Below are 25,088 nucleotides of genomic sequence, written 5' to 3'. Positions count from 1 at the left end.
TGTGAGTTTTGTTTGAAGCTGTCCTCCACGCGCTTCACCAATCTTCGCTGCGTCGCCTCGGTAGGAGGCGATACGCGTCCACCGGCACACACCCGCACGTCAACCTTCGCAGCGTCGCGCCGTCGGACTTGGTGGGAACTGGGAGGTGCTAGTGCTACGCGATGTACACGGAGACAAGTACGCCTCCAGGAGTACAATACCCATAGGAGCCTTCCACGCGGAATGAATTCAGATAACCTAAGAGCAGGTACAATAGCAAGCCAGCTATAAACATATTTTAATAAGATAAAAGATGAGAGGGATGAGCAGCGGGTTACGGATTTATAGCCAGCTCAGTACGGACTCCAATACGAAAGGTGTGTATGACAGGTGGGATCATATATTAATAGTATAATAAACAACTATTATATAAATTAGCTATTAGATTAGCTATAGATAAATTGAAGCTGGTAGTGGACTATACTATTGAACTTGCTCTTAATGCTAGCCTCACGGTGGCACTAAAATTTGTAGTTATTCGTCGCGAACAAGCATGTCGATCCATCCACTGATCCACACATATCACCCACACAAGACACTGAGGTATCTTGTTACATGCTTACTGCTGAGCGAATTCAATCAATAAAAAAAATAACAATCAACGAACGTGACGGATTTCTGTACAGCCGCCACTCGCTACCGAAAGCCTATTGGCATGTCCTACACAAAAACTCTTCTATTATCTACAGTCATGCACATGCACGACTCAACCGTACATACACGATTTACAAAGAGTTACATCTAGCAGAGATTGGTTTTGACCATCTTTATTGCTCTCGTTGTGTATCGTTTGGCATATCTATAGTCTCCTGTTGAGGCTCGGATGATGTTTTCGTACGAGTATCTCCATGTTGAAAATTCTGGGATGAATCAGCCCGATCAAATTTCGGAGTCAACGTCTTAACCACGTTAGACCTCTTTATCAGAAGGCCCAGTGCAGAAGATGATGCTGCTCGAACAACTGCATCTGGTGATTGGCTCAGTCTACCGACCAAAATAGCAAACACCTTCGACATAAAATTGTGTTAATACCTTAAACATGAAATGTTCTAAACAAGTGAACTACCAGAATCCAGTAAGGATACCTGGGAGAAGTAAGGAGCGAGGAACCGTTGATCATCTAAAAAGGATAGCATGCAGCTCACCAAGCAAACTGCATTTGCTTTGATGACTGGCCAAGGTGCATCAAACGCCTGAAACAAACAAAATCAGTGTTGGCATACTTCACAAAGCGCAGGCTATGACTACAAGAAGACAGTACCTGGATAGCAGATTCAAAGTAGCTGTCGACTCTGGCAGGAGATAGTCGACAGAGTTGCCTTGTTAAGTCCCTAATGAAGTCCTCATAATCCGAACTGTAGACAAAGCACATTAGAACAAGTAAAAATTTCACTCGTAACTAAAATATCAAATCCCAGTAGAAATGGCTAGCAAATTGTTCAACACAAACCGGCGATCAGAGGTGAAATATTTTTTGCTGAGGAGTGAAGACAAACCATCTACTTCCATCAAAGGCGCTAGGAGTTGGAACGTATTCTGTTTTGAGGGGGGGGGGGGGGGGGGGGGAATATAATTCAAGTTAAAGCAACTGTGTAGCAAGGGAAAACAAAATAATAAGTAAAGAATACCTACACAACAGGCAAAGCCAAGGGAAAACAAAGTACTCCCTCCGTTTTACAATGTAAGACTTTCTAGCATTGCCCATATACATATAGATGCTAATGAATCTAAACACATATATATGTCTAGATTCATTAACATTTAAATGAATGTGGGCACTGCTAAAAAGTCTTATATTGTGAAACGGAGGAAGTATTAATTTGTCTGATTTGTAATGACTACCTACCCGACAGGCAAGGCGAACGCTTAGGTCATCATCGTGAAGATGGAGGATCAAGCGAGGAAGAGTGGCATGAATCTGCAACAGGGGCAACGAATTTGTTAACAGATTAACACACATAACATAAGAAAATAATCCAAAACTACTTAGCACTTCCTGCAACCATTACAGCAGTGCCCTATAAGATGGCTTGCAAGATAGCAGCGCACTGCTAATAACACACTGTAAAAGCTGACTTTGCATGCTACTACCTGCTCAAGAAACTGCTGTGAACCTACACCATAGGCACTTAAAGCACCATAAGCTGCAAACGCATTGGACCTCATTTTCGTATTCATCGAAACCTGTAGCAAAAAAAGCAACAGAAAAGTTTGCAACCGTAGCTTTGTTACTGCCACCAGCTTCTAACATTTGGAGATGAATAATTGAAACACTACGGTGAAAACTGAAAAGAACGATGAAATTAAAACAAACAATCTGGGAATTCACGAGGAAAATGCCAACAGATAAAAGAAATAATGCAATATAAAGGTTCAAGTGATCAAAATACACTGGCACAAAATGAGAGTTTTGATTTATTTATTTCATTATTTATTTGGGTTGAACATTCCTGTATGAGATAGTGCATTTTTGCCGGGTCGGCCGAAAGGACGACCGACCAATTTCATTAAGCTTTGGGAGAAAAATAAAGTACAAAGATGATTACAACTACATGATGATGTCGAGCTTAGGCAGCATGGAGACAGTGCATACATCTTCAAAATTTACCGAGGATATATCCCGGACAGTGAACTTGCTAACATGTGCACTTTGCAATTAGTATGTCTCTTAAAATCCCATATGCAAAATAAATTCCAAAGTAACCCTCTGTAACTCATAAGCCATGCACCCCACATGTTCCATAATAAGCATGGTAAAGTAATGCAAATCGTTCTGCATAATGCCATTAAACAGTAATGCATGCGAGCATGTCAGTATGCTTGTCATAAATGATTACCTGGAGATTGCGTAGCCTTACTAAAAGATTGATTAAAACTGGGTCAATGGCATCTTGTTCTGACACATTAAGAACCTGAAAGTGGTTCATGGCATATTGGCATTCAATTATTCAGTCAAATTGGAAAATAAATGGAAATGGAGGCAATTTGCATTGTAATCAATTGAAGAACTCACAGTTAACAAGCACTGGACAGCAGTTAATTGAACAGACTCCTTGGTGTCTTCAAGTAATGCTAATATTACCCCTAAGACTTGCTGGATGTATTTAGGAATACAGCTCTCAGGTATCTGAAAGAGATGATACAAAAGATAAATTAGGTTCAGCGCCCAATAAATAATATCACAAAAGGCATCAATTGAATCATGAACTACTCAGCTAGCAAGAAAAATGTGCACATCACAAAACAAGATTGAGAAGGAAATGCAGGATATGTTCCGCACATAAAGATAATATATACTACTTTGAAAGAAGCAAATGGTGGAGGTGAGTGGTGAATCTGCCCCCCCCCCCCCCCCCCCCAACCAACTCCCTACATTTTGTGAAGAAAAAAGAAAACAGTACACTCTGGGGTCAAATGGCCCACCTATCAATAGAGGAGATATGTAGAAAGTGATAGCAAAAACGGATTGATGAGTAGGGTCTTTTTTAAAATTCTGTTACAACACACAGGCAATATGCTAATATGATGTATGATTGCGATTTGTGAAAGATAAACATTATAAGCATCTTCAAAATTGTTAGTCAAACAATATTACCCATCTATGTTAGTCAAAGAGTCCAACAATATGTAAGGAAGAGAAAATGTATCCTAAGAAAATTGCTATGGTTAGATTGATGACCTGCACAAGTCCACGTAGGCACAGACTCCTGACAGTTGGCGAGTCATCAGAGACATGTTGACACAACTCCAGAACCATTTGGTCAAGCAATATAGGTTCTTTTTCACTGCACAGTAAAAAAAATCAAAAAAAAAAAGTGAACGACAAGTTCATGTATGATAAAAGTGTATATGTGCCAATACAGGTAGTGGGCATATTCACAAATTATAATGCAGATTGTGGGCATATTCACTAGAATTAGTTGAAACTAAAATAATTTGACCATGGATAACAGATAAACTATGCATACAACTTTATGAGCATAGTTTTTCTCGAGAATAGTACCTTTTGGCCCTTAGTTGGAAAATTTTAACCCAGAATGCCCAAAAGTCTTAAAAATGTTTAGGGGCCTGGAGTTTGGATGCGCATGTGTGAGGTTCTCAGTTCCATTCCCACCCATGCAGGATTAACCTTTTCTTAATAAAAATTAAGAGTTACATTCAGGTTCCATTTATATATTCCGGCTTCTATGTTATCTACCTAAGAATCAGAGAATGATAGTGTCTAGAATATTTGCTTTCAATGCAAAGAACAGGATTATATTTCTATGGGTCTCCCTTCCCTGCTTTTTGGGGAACAACCTTAATCAGAGAAAACCAGTAATCACCAATAGCTAGCTGACATCCTACGGGAAATTGACCTAAGATTCTAACTATGCATCAGAAGCTAAAGGTTCCAGCACTGCTTTTCTATCTACAGACTTACTTATTGAAGGCTAATTTGTTACCTGTGTCTAACATATTCTGACAGTGCGGCTGCTGCAGCCTCCCTTTCAGCCCTCTGGTTTTTGTTGAGAGCTTTGCTTAAGATGCTGCAAGTTGGCAAAACCTATGATAATATTATCAATAACTTTAGTACAATGATTTCATAAAACATCAAATGCATCAAAACTAAAGATCATTGACTGCCAAACCATGCCTTTTTTATTTGAATGTAAATAGCGAAGTTCATAATCAAAGTACTTTCTTTAGTCTTGATTTCCTCTTAGGCTCTTAGTAGTAATAAGATAGCTTAATATATGCTTTCTACTAGGTCTCAGAATGTACTAGTAGTAAGAAAATACTAGAGGTTACCTCTTTGGGCCTCTTTACTGAGGAACTGCATGCAACCTCCTGAACAAGATCAATCCACTTCTCCTTCTCAGTTTGTTCGCCATCACGGGCTAATATCTATGGAGAGGCAAGGATTTTACACAATCAAAAAGTTGTTTCAGATGTTTGGCAAGGAATAGACATTAAGCAAAGCACCTTTCCCATCTCAATATCACCAACACAGTCACAAAATGACTGAAACGCAATTAACAATGATCTGCAGATCATAAAAAAATATATCATCAATTCATATGCAGCCTACATATTAAGAGATTCCAAAAAAAAAGTCCCATATTCACCGTAGAAGTTCATTCCGGCCCAATTCAGCAAGACCATGAAGACTTCCCAGCTTCAGTATAAGGGCAGAAAGAACAGAAGGGTAACTTTGTTCAACTGCTTGTTTCCCAATCTTTCCACCACCCCTGTAAATCCCCATTGTTTTCAAGAACATAAACTTAGCATATCAAAAGAAGACCAATTGTCCACCATTAGTCAACCATCAAATGGAAGCCAGTACCTCAGAAATGCATTTAGAGCAAACATAGTTGCTTGTAGAATACAGTCATCAGCTGATGACTCAGAGGTGATCTCCCCCTTTTCTGAATCATTTGTTGCCACAGGTTCCTTGTGAAGTATAGACAAAATGTACTCCAGAAAAAGAATAGCTAGCACCTTATGCTGGGAGAATGCCTGAATTCAAGGGCATACAGTCAAAAACATAATTAGGAAGTGTAGCTCTAGAATTTAACTAGCCATTTTGAAGTATGGAATAATTTATTAGGCAAATGAGTCTAGGTGAACTACCATCCATTGCCGCTATGATACGTGGTCTATTATAGGCAACAGTGGACCATGACAAATAATCTATTCAGATGCAGATGAAACATATAGATCCTGGTTTAACACATTAGTCCTGCAAGTGTTTTCTAACAGTGCAACCACGTAGAATGCTCGCACTTATCTAACTTTTTTCAATTAAACTATATAAAGGCAGTGCTAGAGTTTTGAGACAACATTTCTACCATATGGCATGTTTTTTCTTTAAAAAACTCAAAGGAGGGATATAGCACCCATTTCAGAATAGGAGATCTAGCCCAGTGAACCATGCATCATTTTCCCCCGAGAAATTCATCGTTATGGATAAAAGTATGAAAAATTTTACTCTTATCTGACTAATCCTGATTATAATAATATATATGCTTAATTAACTTTACAAGAATTCTCCTAAAAGCTACCAAAACAAACTGGGTCATGAGCAGGACTAGCAGCCACTTATGCAAACATCATTCATATAAAGCAATATATGCATGCATCTATTAAATATATATTTTAAATTTGAATGTTCCTAATGCAAGTGACTAGAATCACGTAATGGAAGTGCCCAGCCTCTGCCCAACTTACATGAAAAACATCCTGTATAGCCCAGCCACCACGAATTCTTGCTATGTCCTTTGTACAAATATCCCGCCCAGCCACAAATAGAACTTCATTAAACACGACGGTGTGATTGGTGTTTTCTGCTAAGCACGATATCTATTATCAGTCAAGGGAAAAAACAACTCAGGGTGTAATCCTAGACAAGAATATTGAGATTGAAAAAAATGAACCATAGATGCAATAATAAATCGATCATGGATACAGCATTGAGAACTTCTCGGCGTGACTCCTTGTTGGTAAGCGAGACTGCAGACGACAGCAAAGATTGTGTTGTCCTATAACATCAGCAATAGGATATTAGAAATATTCAATTCTTTCAAGAAAAAGCTCAATGCACTATGTTTCCCTTCTCAAAAAGGGTCAGTGTTACTCCAAAAAATGTGTAATTAAGGCCCTATTTGCTATATTCCAGTTAGCAGGGTTATTTTCCAATATTAATGTGTTCTAGTGTCATCAAGCTGAGACAATCTATTACAAACTGTTCTTTCCTTATTTTGTAATCTTCTGAGCTAATTTCCTACTTAGTTACTAACCTCAATACGTCAGCTTCACGTAGCTCCTTGCCTCTTCTGATAATAAACATGATAATAGCTTGAATTGAACCATCTGATGATTGCTTTACTTTATCACATGCTGCTAATGTACAGGAGTGTAGCAAGACAACAAGCTATATATGTACACAGAAAATTGTAATTGTTATTTTATCTCCCTCTTCAATTTCAATATCAAATCTGCTCAAAGAGGTTACCTCATCTTTCGATAATAGGACGCACAGAGAGGAGACAACCCTGTGAAATACTTCGGCCTGGTCAATTGATGCCTCCTGAGAACAGCGCAAACAAAATAAATCAGAAGTTGTTGACAGAACACACTTTAACAGAAACCAAACTAAGATAGCACGCCCACTCTTCTAATGATAGAGACTATGTCCTCTAGGGAGGATAAAGCGCTGTATGAAGACTCCAGATCAATGTCGTTCACAGACGCCTTCTTCTTTGGAAGTGACAATGCAATGTTGAAGAAAAGTGCAAGTATCTGCAACAAGAAAAGCAGGGAATAAATTTATGAACTCAGTTTCAACGGGTAAATATAACCTTAACAGTTCAGTTATATGGTGTGTGTGCTTGTGCTACCAACTGAATAGCATTACTATTTTCCAAAAGAATTATATAAGTACTATGCTATGTTGCACCGTCAGAACAATTAGGAAATTAATGTCACAATTTCATTCCAAGTGACATGTTGCAATTCAGAGCTTGAAAAAAGGCACACTACGCATGAAATAGAGTTTTAACAGCCAAAAGGAAAGTTCTGCTACCAGGATCAGCTACTTCCACACAAACCTGAATAGCAACTTTCCTGACTTCAGCATCTGTATCGGCACAGCGAGGAAGATATGCCATTATTCTCTCTCCCAAGCTTAAGGAATCTCGGGTAGGCAACACAAATGCAGCTGGTGATAACATAGGAGACATTTTTTTAATGCTACTGGATCACAAATATCAAACAGTCACACTAGTAATATTAGAAAAAAGTCAACATACATGGCAAACTTGACAAGCTCCTAGGGGCTGCCTGATCAATTTGCTTGTTCAGTGTGAATGTTGGATAAGAACCCAACACACCAAATCCACCAGAACAGAGATTGCGGAACTTAACTAACACCTCATTTACAGCAGCACACCCTCTTCTTCTCTGGTGTTCGGCAGAAGATGAAACATATGGATCAAGCTGCCTAAGAATATGCAGGAGCTGCTCTGCTCGACTTCTACCATCTTCACCACTGCCAAGGAAAAGAACAAACATAGGAAGAGTTAATGAGTAAAATCATTTGAACACTAATCAAAAGTAAACATTGCACTTGAGATATTAGGAAATATCTCAAAATACTAGATGGAGACACGTTATTGCAGAACTCTTCTAATGAAATGTCAAAAGTCAGGTGAAAGACGAGTTTGGTTTGTACAGCTAAGCATAAACATCAAGTGGCAGAGGAGATAGTGCTTTGTTGCTAGATAGCTATCTGCTTCGAGTGCTCTTCGTTTTAGCATGATTAGCATTGTGTGAATCTGGATTGTAGTTGAAATCTTTGGTTGAAGTTGTGTTTGTGGTTACCATGTAAGTCACAGGGCTAGGGATAATGTTTTCAACAAGGTTTGCTTGTAATTTTAGGACATCATTTCCTGGAATCCTATATATCTAAACAAACAGTCCCCACTAACTGCAACAAATATTGAATTTCTCCTTTTTGGTGAAGCCACGTCACCTCTATTAGAGAAGAGTCAGATAGATTTGGTGTACAAGAAAAATAGATGTTCTCACAATACAAGAATAAAAAACAATACTAGATACATCGCCATTTCATTCAAGTAGCAGGACAAAAACTAACAAACTGCAACATTAATAAGACGATCCAAAATGGAACCATAAAATTAAAAAGAGATTAAAGCATTACCTAGTTAGCAGAATGGCCCCTAACAAAATAATCAGGTTTGTTATGAGGCTCTCAACAATGTTTGAGGGCTCAGTTGGCAAAGCAAAAAATCCTAGTGTTGCCTGAAAATAGAAAAAACAAATGAAAATCATATGAAGGCAGTTTAACTGAAACTACAGTAGTCAAATTATTAGCAAAGTTTTTGTGGCGTTGCACTACTGTGATGCAAAGATGCAAACCTTCATCACACGGTTTCTTGTTTCCATAGGTAATCTTGGCTCTATCGAAACCAGAGTAGTACAGGCACTTAAAGCTAGACTCTGCATATCAACATATGTAAGAGGAATCCAGGTAGAATAAACATTCACTGAAATGAAGTATTTAAGTGTGAATACAAGTTTAAAGATAGGATTATGGATGTAAAGGATTCAGCCAGTGTGAAGAATTTCTTTGACAAATGGTAGCAAAAGCAAGAGTTAAAACTTAGTAACATACTTGAGTGTGCAGAAGCTCAGTGCTGAAATCAACAAGGTCATCATTTTGATCTCTTCCCATTAGCGTTAGCACATACTCCAGCAATTGGTCTCTTCGTTTCAGTGGGAATGAAATCCCCATTTCAGCAGCAGTAATAACAGCTTGGCCTAAACAATAATGCCAATAGCATATGTTAGTAAGACATGAGGAATCTGCTTTTGATGGGTGCAACAGCTCTGTGTTGGTCTATTTGGCTAAGCAGGAATGGAGTAATTTTTTATAACAAGATGGTGTCTTCTCCTTTGCAGGTTATCACCTTAGTTACTCGCTGGCTACGTACCTGGGCTATCCTCCACCAACCGGGACTGCGGGATACTATTACGGTGGTATCACGACAGTTGGACCAGGTGGCGCAGGAGTTTTTTACCCAGGAGCATGGGTGGCGGTCTAGTCTACGGATTGATAGCCACTAAGATATATGTTTCTATCAAACTTTTGTGCTTGGAAGATGTTCTAGTTGTTTCTTTCTTCTTTTTTGGCTGTGTGCATTTTATGCAGAGGCCAGGGGTGACTCAGTTTGATTGTATCATCTTGACGTAATTAACTGAGTCTAAATAAAGCTTCCATTATCTAAAAAAATATGTTAGTAAGACAAAAAAAATGTAAATTATAAGTTAACCTTGGAAACTTAACTGCTAGCACAAAAATATTGATACTTGCATTCTGATTCAATTAACAAATTTACGATTGCATACATTTACTGAGTTGTGATAGATGATTCATGATACTGTAAATACAAATCAAACGGGCACTAACTATCAATGCAATATTTACATGGAGATGTATCTTGTGCGAACTCGGATCTAAATGCAATCAAGCAAACTATTCGTGCGAACCATTAGATGTGGGCAACATATGAGGGACAATTAGAAGAAAATTATATTGAGAATACAAAGAGCCAAGTGGTGGTGGTCCTGGTCTCCTGGTTAGTGCAGCATTCCATCGGTCCGGCACCATGTTCTGAGCTGGTGGGATCTTGTGCCGACAAATAGATCATTTATATATTTCTTTGAAATAATTATACTTGTAAGATTTCGTTGTAGAATCCTAAAATAAAGTAAATACCTTTTTAAGCACATGCCAATCTAGTTCTGGACCTCTACATATCAACGTCATTTCTCCTCTTCCTTTTATTCAAGATATTTAATGCAATTAAAATTAAAGAACAATTCACCAGAGAGATATGTACATAAGAGTTGTATGGATAACTTTGTGAATTGTAGATATTTTTCTAGGCTACCACCTCCACAACAAAATACATCGCATCCATATATACATCACCCAAGAATCCTCAAGGTTACTGAGTCAATAACAATATGCAAATAGCAAAATACCAATTGTGACAAAGCAGGGAAACAATTTCCCAGGAAAACACACACACACAGAGGCAGGGAAACAAATGAATGTGTGCCTGAAGATCAATTTCTCTACCAAATGAAAAATTGATTCCAAAAAACAGGACGGGATATGCAGCTTTTTTGTAAGGAAATTACCTAAAAGGTCAATGGCAGTAATGACAGCTTGCTTTGCAGTAGGATGTTGAACATGAAGAAATCTTCCAAGCATATTAGTCCCCTGAGTACAGAAGTAAAGAACATTCCTCAATCTAGAAAACCAAAATAGAACGTATCTGCAGTTAATCTTAAAAGAGGCATAGCCTCAGCTTATTTGGTTACTCCCTCCATCCAAAAGTCTAAGGCATATTTCTTTTATCACCAAGACCAAGGAGGAATTAACACATCTACCATGTGACAAAACTAAGGAACAATATTGTCCGTCTCATTTGGAAAAACAGAAAATGAAATATGACCTAGACTTTTGGATGGAGGGAGTATAAGCTAAGAAATCAAGAACATATGAAATGATCGTGTCTTTGTCTTAAAATACAATGCAGTAAAATAAGGTCAGCACAGAAACATAAGCAGCAGACAATAACACATACAATCAGTGGATGGATTCTTGGGTTTGAAAATTAAAGAATGGCCAGACAATAAAGATCATAAATGTACCATTCAAGCTAGGGTGCTAGAGTGAACCAGGAAGTGTTGTATATGGGGCTTCAATTTCCCAGAGAAACCCAAGAAGCCGATCCTATTTCTGACACCTAAGGATTAGCCCAACCTAGTGGTTTGCTGTTCTTCTCATGACCAGTTGACCACAAATGATTATGTAATAATCATCTTTAATGGGAATATGTAATAATCACTCATCATGTTGTCGTGTTAAGGTAACAGATCAGAAACAAGTTTGTTGATAGATTGGAATTAGACAGCATACCACAAGTGCATTGATCCTGGCTTCAATAACTGTTGATGGAGCATATCTTGCAGCATATCCATACATCAATGCCAGGGCTGCATATGTGTCATCAACATCCTCAACTTTTGCTCCCAATGAGAAAAGTGATAGGAACCTGCAGAATTAAAGGTTCCATAAGAATTAATAAAATGAACAAACTAGACGCATGGCCTGGAAAAAATGAACTAACAAGCTAAAGATAGTTGCATTGTTGGATCCACCTTACATGTAGTTTCAATTTATCTTTCTTCAAAAACAGTATGGGAATAACTAAAATGCATAACAAGGACATAAACAGAAATGTTTTAAGTGGGTTATATAGAAGTTTTAATCACAATACAAGAAAATCTATTCTAAATGGTTAAAATGGAAAGTAATCAGTGCTTTGGAGGTGAGAAATAAGGTTCAGGAATACATTTATACACGTGAGCAAAGTTATAGATCCAATTTAAGTTTCAAGTTGCTGCTTCAGCATGGCTAACACTGGGCGGACAAGATAACATATGTTACTACTGTAAACAAAAAAGTTAACGCACTTACCTTTGGAGAGCGCTCTGTCCTGCATTCTCCAATATGTTCTTCAGCTTCTCCAAAACTGTATCCAAGTGAGATGCTGCAACCTGCAAGTGCAAGTTCAGTACCAAAAGTCGATAGCCCCCAAAAAGTAGAACTTCATTTAAACCCGCTTACCAGACCAATGCCTTGGGCAAGCCCAAGGCGATTAATAGGAATAGACATGCTTGAATGTGCACACATCCAGTCAATCTTTTCACGGACATAAATTCGGTCATCAACCTTCTGAAGAAGCATTCCTAAACATCTGCAAAATAAAATTTAAAACAATCACTTCAAGCACAAAGATTGCATGGGCATCTACCAGTACAGAATGGTTTAGACATTCCAAAGTATTCAAACTAAAAGTTCTATAGAAAATGTACAAGGGGTAACAAAACTTTACCTGTGCAGCAAAGCAGAATGTCCATCACATGTAGCGTATAGATCATATTGTCTAGCAAATGCATCGCCCAAGGATATTACCCACTCACTGTCATTCACAACATCCAAAGATTCTGCTAAAAACTGAAAGGTATGGCATGATCAGCTTTCCAGAGAAGTAGGTAGCATTTGAGGATTCACATGAGACAATCCTTTCTGTATTTTTGTTCCACTCAACTAGCTATAATTTTGTTTTACCAAAGCAACCACCATTATTATAGTTAATAAGTATAGATTTTGGCAATGGCATCATTATTATCCTCAAACAATAAGAATAAGAGACTTACATTTATTATCATGTCATCCCACGTTTCCTGGTATGTGCTATCTTGCTTTAGGTCTTCAGGGTCACCGATGTAAGCTTTCATCTTAGGGACCTAATACTTGCCAAAAGATGCATATATTAAGCCACTTTAACAACATGATAAGGACAAGCCGAAATATTAGCATTTCCCTATAAAATATGCTCTCTCGGCCTCTTTTCTGTTAAGTAGATCACCACAGGAGTTCCATAGTCAGTGCATTATACATAAAACATGCACAGGACAAGCAAATATTAATTCCAGGACACATCCAGGTTGGGCAGCACATGTTTTATTCTCTTTCGGTTTCGGGGTTTATCATAAAAAAAGTAAGACATGATTACTGCAAAAATATGCAAAGAAAATTCCCCCAAAGTGTAGAAATACAACCTGTATGTTCTTTCTTTTACACTTAGAACTAAATAAGAAAGAACTCTCAAGTGCTAAACAAATAAATGAAGCGAATTACCTCATCTTGTAAAAATAAAGAAAGGTTTCTTGGGAAAAGTTGACCCAAGTAACACATCACCTACAAGAAAAAAATGAGAGGAGGAATGAGTGCTGACGAATGGAAACAAATAAACTTAATGTTATGGTATTGTGTGAGTCAAGACTCAACAGCGACCTAGAAGAGCTAAGAGACTGTAAACAAAAATAAAGATGTCATGAGCCATCTAAGTATTGGCCAGTAACAGATGGAATCACTTAATTTGAGGCAGTCAAACATGCAAATTAGTTGTTGCGACAGTTGTAATGAAAATCAAGTACAAAACAATGTCAAGTTACTAGATAATCCAGATATAAAGTAAAACTAATAGTATCAGGCAGCCCATTGACTACCATTGACAGAAGCTACTCCAGTTGACCAGAAATCTGAAGCTATTGTGATATAACCTCTTCTCGTATTAAACAAGCAAATGCTCAATTTTCTATGAATAAAAAATCTGTATCAATAGCATAAAGTTTCAAGAATCATGGTAACTAGTCATCAAAATATGAAGTTCATAATTACACCGTTTTTTAAACTCATGTAAAGAGGCAAAGCATTTATATGGCCTACTGTAGAGGAAAAACATACAGATGGCTGGAAAGCTAAACCACACGAAAATAGATGGATGAACATGAACATGTGGTTTTTTTTTTATTAAAAAAAAGCATGGTCAAAGCTAAGGGCCTAAGGCGAAGCTTCTTTCGTGTAAATATTCTTCTAATGATTTTAGGTTTAATTAATAAGAACTAAGAAGACAAACCATCAGGATGTGTGTGGCAAGTTGACCCCTAGCAAGTGGATTGTGCAGAAGCACGAGCAAACGAGCAAACAAATCCTGCACCAACCATACTTAGATAAGAAAGAACTGTCCAAGGAAGAGAATAAAATACATCTGGGATCAAGTAAACTACCTCGGGATTGGGGATCTCATTTGAAGCATTAAATTCAGTATATAGTGGGTTTGTCTGAGACAATTTATGCCTGCACAATTCAGTTATGCATTTGCAGATCTGCAGGTATCACCAATCATATGAACCTGATTATTTAATTATTTATCTACTCTAAATAATAAGAGTAAAAAAAACTAAGGCACATTGGTTTAACAAATATTTTCCAGGTGTAGCAAATAACATAAAAGTACTCACCGTAGCTACCGCACCTGTATACTTCTTCGGAATTATCAGTTTCAAGATAAATGGCCACAGAACAAGCTGGAAAATAGAAAAATCTAGAGCACATTACTCACATAACTATGAATATTTGATTTACCATGACAAAAGTATATGATGGTAGCTTCATAGATCAATTTTCTGACTAGATGGGGCATGGGCATAGCATAAAAGGACAACATCATGCTTATTTTTACCTCCATTTCAGGAATGGTAATTGCTAGCAAAAGCAAACCCTTTTCACATACAGCTCTTAGCTCTGAAAGACCAGATAGGCTTATTTTCATCTGGCAAATGAAAACAGAAAATAAATCACTGAAATAATTGATACTTCCTCTGTTTCACAATGTAAGACTTTCTAGCATTGTCCACATTCATATAGATGTTAATGAATCTAGACATATATGTGTTTAGATTCATTAACATCTATATGAATGTGGGAAATGCTAGAAAGTCTTACATTATGAAACGGAGGGAGTACTTAATAGTTAAGTAAATTTGTAGAATCTAAGATTAAGTGAGACCTCAAATCTTTTGTCCTGAAAGTACTCGTTTTTCAGAGTGTTAGGATCATTCAGATCATCATCAGTTATAGCACTATGACGCACCAAAAACTCAACTGCCAGCTCAGCAGGATGTCCACTTAAATAGCAATGTGAAGCCATAACAACAATTAGCTGTACATCATTGAATTAGTATTAAGTGAATAATTGGATGCATAATCTTAGGGAGATCATTATCATCTACAATATTGTGTAAGATATATGCTAGTTAAAGTTAATACAGAATTTACTACCTCAGCTAGTGCCATTCGAATACCCAAGCTCTGCTCCTCCAAAAGTGATTTCACAATTTCAACAAGTAATGCTTGCTTAGTATGCCATGATTCCAACAACCTGTATAGATATGTTATAGAGATCCCTGCAAACAACTCAAAAGCGCAGAGAGGGAGAGATAGAGAGAGAAATAGAACCTAGGCAATAGATGTTTTATTGTGCCAAGTGCCCCAACAATAGATGCTTCGTCTTTTGACTTGCATTTCTGTAGGCAGTACATGGAAGCAGCAATAGTCTATATAAGCCTTTTTTGTAAGCACAAACTAGGGAATCCATCCCCAATAGATTTTGGCTTTATTTAAAGGTGGAAAAAATAGTAGCTCTATACTTACATTCAAAAGGAACATGCACAAATCCTCGGGGTATGCTGAACTAATTACCAAGAAGCAATGTTGGATTTCATTGTATGTCTAAAGGCACGAGCACATGATTAGTATTTAGTAAATGTTTTATCAACAGCAGAATACATCTATTGCACAGCAATACAAATGGAATAAGTCTGATTATCTGATAGCTTTGCTCAAATGTAAGAAAAGTACAAGTGCCTCCCAGGAACAAACTGGATACAGGTTCAGTATTTTTTTCCCCTCTCTTTTTTAGGGTAGATACAGATCCAGTAGTTAACCATGCAGCAACATGAATCGCTTCATGAGAGACATTATGCAGGTGGCATTGACAAGAAAATACAGCACAATTGATGCTAACTAATGATGGTTGCACAATTGCACAAAGTGGCTAATAAGGAATATCCCATCGCCCCACAACATTTCATGCAAATATTGTTTAACTCATAAAATAGCAGTGCTGTTTTGCAACAGCAGATTAAGGTCCAACTCTAGGTTGCTTCTTCCAATTACCAAAACAGATGCTAAGCTGAATCTTAGTGGTCTATTTGAGGAGTTTATACAACATTTCATCCTGATCCTCAGTGCATGTGCCAGAGCAGAACCAAAAATGAACAATTTCCTACTAGGACACCTACTAGGCTGAGACAAATTTGAGGTATATGTTGGGCAGTTGGCATGTTGCCATCATACCACTTTGTATCGCTCTCCAGTCCCCACTTATCCCTCGACTAACAACTGGTGTGTCCAATCAACTACCAAAAAGAACCCTGACTTCATGAATGCGTCAATCATTATTTAGTATATCTTACTATTCAAATTGTGACAGCATAAAGTACAAAAAGAATGAGCCAGCAGAGGATGCAAATCAATGAATATATATGTTCAACCAGAATAGGTGTGAAAGATTTAAGGCAGGCACCTTCAGTCCCTTTGAAACATACGAATGCTCAAATTTGCTGGTGTTGGCCGATGCTAATGGAAGAAGTGTAATTAAGACAACAGTAAGCTCCTGCCACATAAGGAACAAAAAATCCTGACTGATCATGCTTTGACATGTGTGTAAGATGTCTAAAAAAAACTAATGTCTTTATTCTACCAAAGATTAAGGCATTCTTATTATCTTCAACTCATCTATTGTTTCAAGAGAAATAGCAGACACACAAGGAATATCAACATAAGATGTTGAACGTGTTTATATTATATACTCCCTCCGTCCCAAAATATAACAACTTTTAGCTCTTAAGATTTGTCCCAAAATATAACAACTTCTACACCAACATTCTCTTCCCAACCAATCACAACTCTCCACCATTCACTTTTCCCACCTACCTCCACTACTCAACCAATCACAACCCTCCACCATTCACTTTTACCTACTTTCTTAATAACCGTGTCCAACTCTAAAAATGCTTATATTCTGGGACGGAGGGAGTATTTGATGATCTGGATTCATATCAATTATGTACTAAAAGAAGATATTAGTCAATCAGCATGATGGATATTTCCAAGCAGAAATATGGTATTCACAGGACAGTGCATCAGCAATATCTATCAAAGGGAGAGCTGCTAGATGTAGCACATATCACTACATGGTGGAAGGACAAAACAGTAACTATGAACTCAATTAGATTACAGTGGATGGTCTGAGGCTCTGAGCCACCACAATCTGATCTGATTGTCAATGTTGCTAGTTGTATTTTGTGGGCAGTTCCCATTTGATATATTCCCTATAAAGAACATCTTAGGTGATTCCCATTACCGTAGCAATTAACGCAGAGTACCAAAAGTTGACACAAAAATGCAGAGCCACCACATATAGTAAAGAAAACATGTATTAAGCATGATCTTATTTTACCTCAAAATCAAGTAAAGGAGGACCACTTTCTGACAATAATGATGCATTAAGAAGGTTATGAAGGCTGTGAGATGCAACAAAAGCAATTTCTTGATCTTTCCGACATCTACATGAGCAAAAAAAAATGTCTGTGAGAATTTGGCAAATATCTTCAGTAAATATATTACTCTCTCCGTTTCCGTTCCAAAATGTGCAGATACATTTTGGGAAACATGCAGAAATCCTTATATTTTGGAACGGAGGGAGTAGAATAGAACCCATACATACAGGTCCAACATTGTCGGTATGATCCTTGGCAGTGCTGATTTCAACTGTGATCTTGTGACAAGACCAACCATTTCTCCCAAAGCCTCAACAGAAGACAACCGCACCTGATGAAAATATTACAGGTAAATTTGATCATGCAATATTATGTTGGAATGAATTCAGAAGATGGATATATATATATTACTGCAAAAGCAGTCGCTAAGCTAATAACATCCCAGCAAACTGTAGCAAGTCTGCCGTGTTATGAAGGAAGAAGTTCCATCATACAAGGAGCGACAAACATTGAATCTCCAGTTTGGGCCAGGGCCCAGCAGCCATATCTGGTAGGAGCTTCCCTTAAATGTGAACTCACGGTCATGTCCATCCAATTGGCTAGTAACAAACAGTCATCTGATCTGCACTACTGGGCGTGGCATGAATCCAATTAACCCATCTCTAAATGTATCCTTTGGATTGGGTGGAAACTCACAGAATACACTCCTAGATGGTAAAATCCAGTCTCGTTTCGCCACATTATTTCATAAAGCTGGATAGGGTGCATCAATGCATCATGATGCTTATTGACTACACCATTAATCACTAAACTGAGCAATTGATATGTACAAATTTATCAAAGTGTATCAATTTTATAGGCACGTATGTGTTTCTGACAATTGTACAAAAAACTATTTTCGAGATCTAGGCATAATACGCGTATCCAAACATATACAGCTTGCTCGTATCAGTTGGGCAGTGCTGTTTGTAAAGGGTGTAAATACTAAATAGTAACAAATCAGCAAATAAAAGAATCAAGTCAAAGCCAAAGCTTACCTTTAGATCACGCGAACCTGTCCATACTTTTAGAAGTAATTCAAATACTGAATTCATAAAGGACCTATCATTGAAATATAAGACAGATTGCATAAAAGATTAAGTTATCTCAAAAAAGGATTATTTGCCATATTGAAAGCTTACATGACGTCAGTATCGAAAGGAAGCTCAGAGGGGGCATCTCCTATGTACTGCCATGCTGCCTGGCACCAACACCTGAATGCTGCAAAAGGAACATTGTATTGATAGATATTTTTGTCTTTCCAGAAACATGAGAACCAAAATGCAGTTTGCTCAACAACAAAAAGGAGTAACTAGAAATGATAATTGGAGGAATATTCATATGCAGTACCATTCGCAAAAACAGGTCGTTGAGCGTCCCGTACACTTCCCAGGATAGGTAAAACGCGCAAAAGTACATCCTTTAATCGTGGGGTGAACTGCAAGGCTTTAAATAAGCAAGACCGAGTTGCAAATTCAGCAGTCCAACCCAATATCAGATTATAGTTAGACTAAAAGTTGTGCTTAACCTTCAGCTGATGCAAAATCTGCAAGTATCTGTAACATGGCTGGCAAAGCAGAAGTTGGTCCAGCGAAGTAAAGAAATAATTCCTCCATCATCTAGAATAAGAGTAGTAACAGATTTGCATTTTATTAAAATGCTAGGCCACATGGTAGTAAAGAATTGCTAGCAGCGAGCACCCAAAGCCAACAGAGAAATGAAGAATGAGACCAACCTGACAATAGTGAAACAGGAAAACTATACTTGAAACAAGATATAAGGGATTCTCAATGTGAAACCATAAAAAAAAGGTACAAAGGATGGCCGCTAGATGATGCTATAAAATCTTATTTTTGTTGGATCCTCTGAAATTATCCACTGTTATTTTTATTGAAATAACCAAAAAAAACTATCATCAATTTCTTATTGTACAAGTTCCACTCTATTGTAGACCACATATCTACAAAACATGTTCCTATGTAGGAATGTGAATACGAACTTAATTATATTAGTTAATGCATCTGATAATTCTATCCATGACAGATGGCTGCGATGGGTGGATGAGTCAAGTTGCAATGAAATCCATAAATTAGTTGATATAGAGTTATCTTTTGGCAGGTTAGTGATAAAGTTAGTAAACACAAAGTCTGTAAGTTATTGAACATAGAGTTAATGGTTAGATGTTAGAACTAAGTAGTAGGTTTGGGAAGGAAGCCGAGTAGATTTGGTAAAGTCAAGTCAGCCAGTCCAAGCTTTGCAAGGAGACAATAATGTAGCTTTTGGAGCCACAGCTTTTAAGTACATTCCTCTCCTCTAAGAACACTAAAGGTTCATGTCAGAAAAGGATAATGTATGGAGGTGAAGCCATACCAAGTCTGGATCATGTGACCCTATGGCAACAAGAAGACTCGCTGCTGCTCTTTGCCAGTCGACATTGAGTTCCTGTTCACCAATGAACAATAATTTAGATAAACTAAATAAGCATAGGCAGAAAAAAAAAACAAAAAACCACAAAACAAAAGAGCGAGACAAACATATGCCCTAATTTCCTGGCTTCCAAGGTGGAACAGGAACCATTTCCTTGATAGTGATAATAATTATTTGCTAAAGAACCATGTCCATTGCTCTTTTCATAACATCTTACCGTAACAGCTGTAATTGGTTTTGTTTCCCAAAAAGGCCAAAAATGTAAAATCTAAAGTAATAATCATACATCTGCTGGACCTACTGTATCATAAGCATAGCCCCATGGTATGTCAGTTTTTGGACGTTGTATGTTTAGCAATCTGCCCCAAATAATGGCATTACGTTGGGCTACAAAACAGTGCTCAGAAGTGCTCCTGTTTACTGCTTGAACTCACAGTGTTCAGCTCAGAAGTAAGAACACAATAGACAGGCTGGCAGCATCCCATACCTTTGAGCTAACAATCTCTGCTGTTGCAATCTTCGCAAGTTTCCGAAGAAATTCACGCTCAGCATCAGAGCGATCGAGAGCCTTCACTGCAGAAGCCATCACGAGAAAAACCCCAGCTATATTGCCAAACCGCTGCAATACAGACAAACCAAAAAAAGCTTCACAACCCCAAATCCAAACAAGCCCCAAAACAGTGCCCCCGGTAAGTGAATTTTAGTCCCCAAATGCGCACGAGCGTACCCGACGACCGCCTCTGGAGACGGTGGCGCAGCAGTCGAGGACGAGCAGCGGGTTCCTGCAACCACAACGCAACACGCAACGAATTTACCCGGATTAAAATTAAGCTTCACGCGGAAGAATGGAAGCGGCGGAAGCGATCCCCTTACATCGGCGCGATCTCGCGGAGGGCGGCGAGCGCGGCGTCCCGGGCGACGGGTGATTCGTCGGCGAGGGAGGTGACGAGGACCTGCACGGCCTCTGAAAGCCACGAGAGGAAGCGAATGAGAGCGTGCTCGGAAGCGGCGATGAGGGCGGGGAGGGGCGCGGGGAGACGTCACCTAGGGCGGCGGCCGCCGCCGCCGCGGAGGAGGACGGCATGGTGGAGATGGAGGAGGAGGACGCCACGGATCGAGCCATGGTGGAGGGGAGAGGAGGAAGTAAGGAGAGGACTCTCTCCTAGAGGAGGGAGAGGGAGAGGGAGGCGAGAGACAGCTCAGAAAAGGGTCGAGTCCGAGGGCGGTGACACGACGGCGGGTGAGGTCATACGGGTGGCGCCGCGGTGGTGGGGACGGGAAGGAAACTGACAACGACAACGAACCGGTGGAAACGCATCTGTTTGAGAATTGAGATGGCCTCGCTTCGGGTCCTTATCTCTCGCTCATAGACCGAATGGATAGCATTTATAATTTTGGTGTTGATTTTTTTCCGTGTTTTACGGAAAACGAGATATATCGACGAATTAATTAAGTTTTAATTAATACAAACTTAAATAATAGATTTATCTAATATTTTACAAGAATTTTCATATAAAAATATTCCGTACAAAACATATCATTTACTCCCTCTATCCCATAATATAAGGGATTTTGAGTTTTTACTTGCACTGTTTAACCATTCGTTTTATTCAAAAAAAATTTAGAATTATTATTTATTTTTTTTGTGACTTATCTTATTATCCAAAGTACTTTAAGCACATTTTTTCGTTTTTTATATTTGCACAAATTTTTTGAATAAGATAGGTGGTCAAACATTATAAGCAAAAACTTATTTAAAAAATGTGCTATGAAGATGAAAATTTTTATTCACTACTTATAGCAAAAAAGAACGGGGCCTTTGTTCTGATTTTTTTCTCCTCTTGAAAGTCAAGGGTAGAGCTAGTCGGTGGTTGAAGCTTTTTGAAGTTTTAGGAAATGTGCATAATTCATTAACTTTTTCATCGCATCAAAATTTTCCTACACATATAAACTTTAAATTTTTCCATCACATTGTTTCAATTTCAATCGAACTTCCAATTTTGACGTGAACCAGATTCTAGCTCTGTGTTAGTTTGAGCAAATATAACTTATCTTTACACAGGTAGGTAATTAAAATGTAGCACAAAACGCTTCATGGCATTGCGTCATCTGATCATCAGGCATATCTTGATTCTTGAAAGCAGATCATTGAAGAGCATCTAGCTTCGATCCAACAGAGTCAGATAATTAAGCATGATGAAGCTCTGTATTATTATTTTTTACATCTGATTGCTAAACCATCCCTTTCCACATTAGACAGACTATGTATGTTCATGATTTATGGATAACACAAGCTACAAAAACATCAACCGTCGCCCAGGCTGGAAAAGATAGTTAAGAACTGTTAAATGAACATGATAGCCAAAATTCCCCTTGGCCATCCGATCTGGTCAGTAGTCACCTTCGTTGTCCGCACATATTGCTCTCAATATCAGAAAACCATATCCGACCCCTTCCTTGCATAGACAATCCTTATATCACAGGACCATAATTTGTAATGTGTATGGAGGCAGAAGAGTTTTTGGTCGGATATTGTTAATCTTACAACAACACATTGTGAATGAACAACCTACAAATGTATGTGACTGGTCGCATGGCACAAATCCATACACACTACAGAACATCTTCAGGCAAAGACCACAAAGAAGCAAATGGATTTTGTGAGCAAAACGACGTATAAACAGCTTTTCTATACCCCATCAAGCAATAACTAATGCAACAAGAAAAGACTATAATGCCTAATGGAGACACTGCGAAGCTTCATATTTCACCAGTGCCAAGTGGTTTCCTTGAAGAATCACCCGAAGCCCATGCTTGGTAGTCTTTAACAAGCTGAGAGCAAAATAATTTTCTCAGTTGACAAATAATCTCTAGGATAAATATTAGGATAATCATAGGAACTGCTACTCATGTCAAATAATCCTAGTAAAGTTCTAGCCAGCACATTGGCAATTGCTCAACATAAATCTTATTCATACTATCATGTATCATTCTTTTTTTTCAGACCATTTAGTTTCTTAGTTATATCATTGTACAAATAGAAAGTAAACTATAAACTAAAGCACCCGTGGGACTTCAAATATTGATTAATTTGTTGGAAATAAAATCTAGGTATAGAGCTGAATGCAAGCCTAAAATTCAACATGGAACAATAGAAAACAGATAGTGGTGAACTATCTATGATACATCAGGTGTCAAATTAATACGAGAGAAATAAAAGTAGCTGCCTTCACTTGATGTCTTGACTGGTGTTAGAATTTGCAACAAAGTTTTAACTGGAAACAAAAAAATGTATTTAACTAACCTGCTTCAAAAATCGTGGAAGCATGACTCGGAGTAGTTGCTCAAGAACTTGCCTGCCACTTGATTCAATGGCTTCAACAGGTAATGCTCGAAATGGAAATGGTATATCAATTGTAACCTGGAAATTTGTCACAAGAAGCTAATTGTGTCCAGTAATTCCGGATGATGTTCAGACAAAGACAGAGTCAGGAGAGAGCCTAAGACTTAGTTACCTCGATTGTAGTATCCGATGTAAGCTGTTGAGATGTTGAATCACTCATACTACTGTTGCAGAACACCTTATTCACCATGGAAGCTGCATCCCACAGCAAATCATGTCAATGATTTCCTGGACAAGGAATTCAATAGATTATCTTAGAATATGCGAAACACAACTAAAGAATCATAAATATTAAACGTTGGTAGATGAACTAATATAGGCTCGATCATGCAACTCTACCACTACGAGTCTATATGACTATATTTATAGAAACTTCATTGACATATAAGCTGTGCGTATGAATTATCAAGTAAAGAATTGCAAGCAAGCCGAGAAGAGTATCTGAATCTTACAGGAAACATGAACAGAAATGTGACAAAAAACAAACAACATCAGCTATTGTTGATGAGGCTCAGAGGCTGTGACAGTGTATTGATGTTTGATCATTATCTTAGTCCAGACGGTGGGAAATAGCAATAATAAAATCAAGAACCAACTATTATAATTGACTAACTGTTCTTGCCGTGGGATTATCATACTATTCAACATTTCAACACCGACAGTTACCTGAAAACTTGTCATTTTGAGCCTCCACAAGCGGTGATCCCTCGAGCTGCAAAACGAATATTTCGAATTAGAGGCATTGATCACAATCTACAAAATACACCTACCGCCATTAGTGAAGCTGCAAGTAGGCACCACCACACCTTGCAGGAGAGGAGACTAATACAGCAGCCGTTGGGCTCCTCGTCGACGCGAACAAGTAGCACGGGGCAGACCTCGAGCGCGAAGAAGCGGAAGCGGTAGACGTAGCAGCGGAAGGTGGACTCGTCGACGCGCTCGATGCGCTCCGCGTCGAGCACCGAGTACTGACTCGCCGGCAAGCTCATGTACTCCGCTACACGACACGAGCAAAGCAAAACATCTCAGGCTCAGCTTCAGGGCGGGGATCTCTCCGACAAACGAAGCGCGAGGCAAAGGCGAATCCCGAGCCCGGGGTTAGTACTCGGGAGGGGAGGAGGACTAGGAGATACCGACCGAGCGGGCGGGCGAGCTGCTGGACGAAGGTGGACTCGGAGCGGCGGGCGACGAAGCGCGCCTTGGGTGCGGACGACACGGCCGAGGAGGAGGACGACGAGGAGGAGGAGGCGCGCACGACGGCGCGGCGGCGGCGGAACGCCGCGGCGGGGAAGGGGGGCGGCGACCGGAGCGACGCAGCCATGCCGTGCCGGGTGAGTGGCTAGCGGTGGTTGCGGCCCTCCGGGAACTGGAGCAAATGAGGCGGAGGTGGAGGCGTGGTGTGGGGGAGGAATTTTGGGTTCGATTTTTTTTTTAAAAAAAATGGACGGATAAGATGGAGTGGGATGGTGACGGGTGGTAGATCTGGCCACATCTGGGAGCCCGGGTTGGGCGATGTGTTCAGCTTATCAGGTGGGCCAAGGAATCCTTGAGGGAAAAAAAAAAGTTGGAATCCTCCTTAGTAGAAAATTTCCTTGCTCACTGAAAGGTGGGCCTTAATCCTGAGAGGCTGGTA

At 38.9% G+C, this 25,088-nt stretch overlaps 2 protein-coding genes across 3 annotated transcripts; both read right to left on the bottom strand.

Moving 5' to 3' along the window:
• Positions 1-535: 535 nt before the first annotated feature.
• LOC127766112 (protein SHOOT GRAVITROPISM 6) lies at positions 536-21,265 on the bottom strand. The gene is made up of 51 exons (XM_052291163.1): positions 21,097-21,265; positions 20,926-21,016; positions 20,780-20,834; positions 20,540-20,671; positions 19,996-20,067; positions 19,154-19,244; positions 18,976-19,071; positions 18,768-18,846; positions 18,624-18,687; positions 17,814-17,917; positions 17,547-17,652; positions 16,611-16,700; positions 15,677-15,754; positions 15,482-15,549; positions 15,305-15,404; positions 15,033-15,185; positions 14,706-14,795; positions 14,485-14,550; positions 14,251-14,349; positions 14,100-14,174; positions 13,319-13,378; positions 12,835-12,924; positions 12,510-12,631; positions 12,242-12,371; positions 12,092-12,171; positions 11,531-11,666; positions 10,747-10,828; positions 9,215-9,360; positions 8,959-9,039; positions 8,741-8,841; positions 7,830-8,068; positions 7,629-7,738; positions 7,192-7,320; positions 7,034-7,108; positions 6,819-6,952; positions 6,488-6,560; positions 6,250-6,381; positions 5,366-5,538; positions 5,148-5,270; positions 5,005-5,065; positions 4,831-4,926; positions 4,485-4,585; positions 3,719-3,824; positions 3,053-3,166; positions 2,877-2,951; positions 2,131-2,223; positions 1,886-1,957; positions 1,490-1,575; positions 1,301-1,394; positions 1,125-1,232; positions 536-1,046 (listed from the first exon to the last, which is right to left on the bottom strand). The coding sequence occupies exons 1-51, from the start codon at positions 21,173-21,175 to the stop codon at positions 807-809; spliced, it is 5,250 nt and encodes a 1,749-aa protein (XP_052147123.1). The 5' UTR covers positions 21,176-21,265; the 3' UTR covers positions 536-806.
• Positions 21,266-22,483: 1,218 nt separating this feature from the next.
• On the bottom strand, positions 22,484-24,852 carry LOC127767359 (uncharacterized). 2 transcript variants are annotated; one of them, XM_052292674.1, is made up of 6 exons: positions 24,593-24,852; positions 24,262-24,452; positions 24,122-24,167; positions 23,568-23,650; positions 23,357-23,494; positions 22,484-22,884 (listed from the first exon to the last, which is right to left on the bottom strand). In XM_052292674.1, exons 1-6 carry the CDS (start codon positions 24,774-24,776, stop codon positions 22,813-22,815), a joined length of 714 nt encoding a protein of 237 aa, XP_052148634.1. In that variant the 5' UTR covers positions 24,777-24,852; the 3' UTR covers positions 22,484-22,812. The 2 variants fall into 2 exon arrangements, with proteins under 2 accessions (XP_052148634.1, XP_052148635.1); XM_052292675.1 differs by having other exon boundaries at positions 23,357-23,473.
• Between the last annotated feature and the right edge of the window lie 236 nt (positions 24,853-25,088).

This window comes from Oryza glaberrima, chromosome 3 (assembly GCF_000147395.1).
Source record: "Oryza glaberrima chromosome 3, OglaRS2, whole genome shotgun sequence".
In the NCBI taxonomy this organism is placed as follows: Eukaryota; Viridiplantae; Streptophyta; class Magnoliopsida; order Poales; family Poaceae; genus Oryza; species Oryza glaberrima.
Note: the sequence above shows the minus strand (reverse complement) of the source record. Positions and strands in the feature narration are given on the sequence as shown.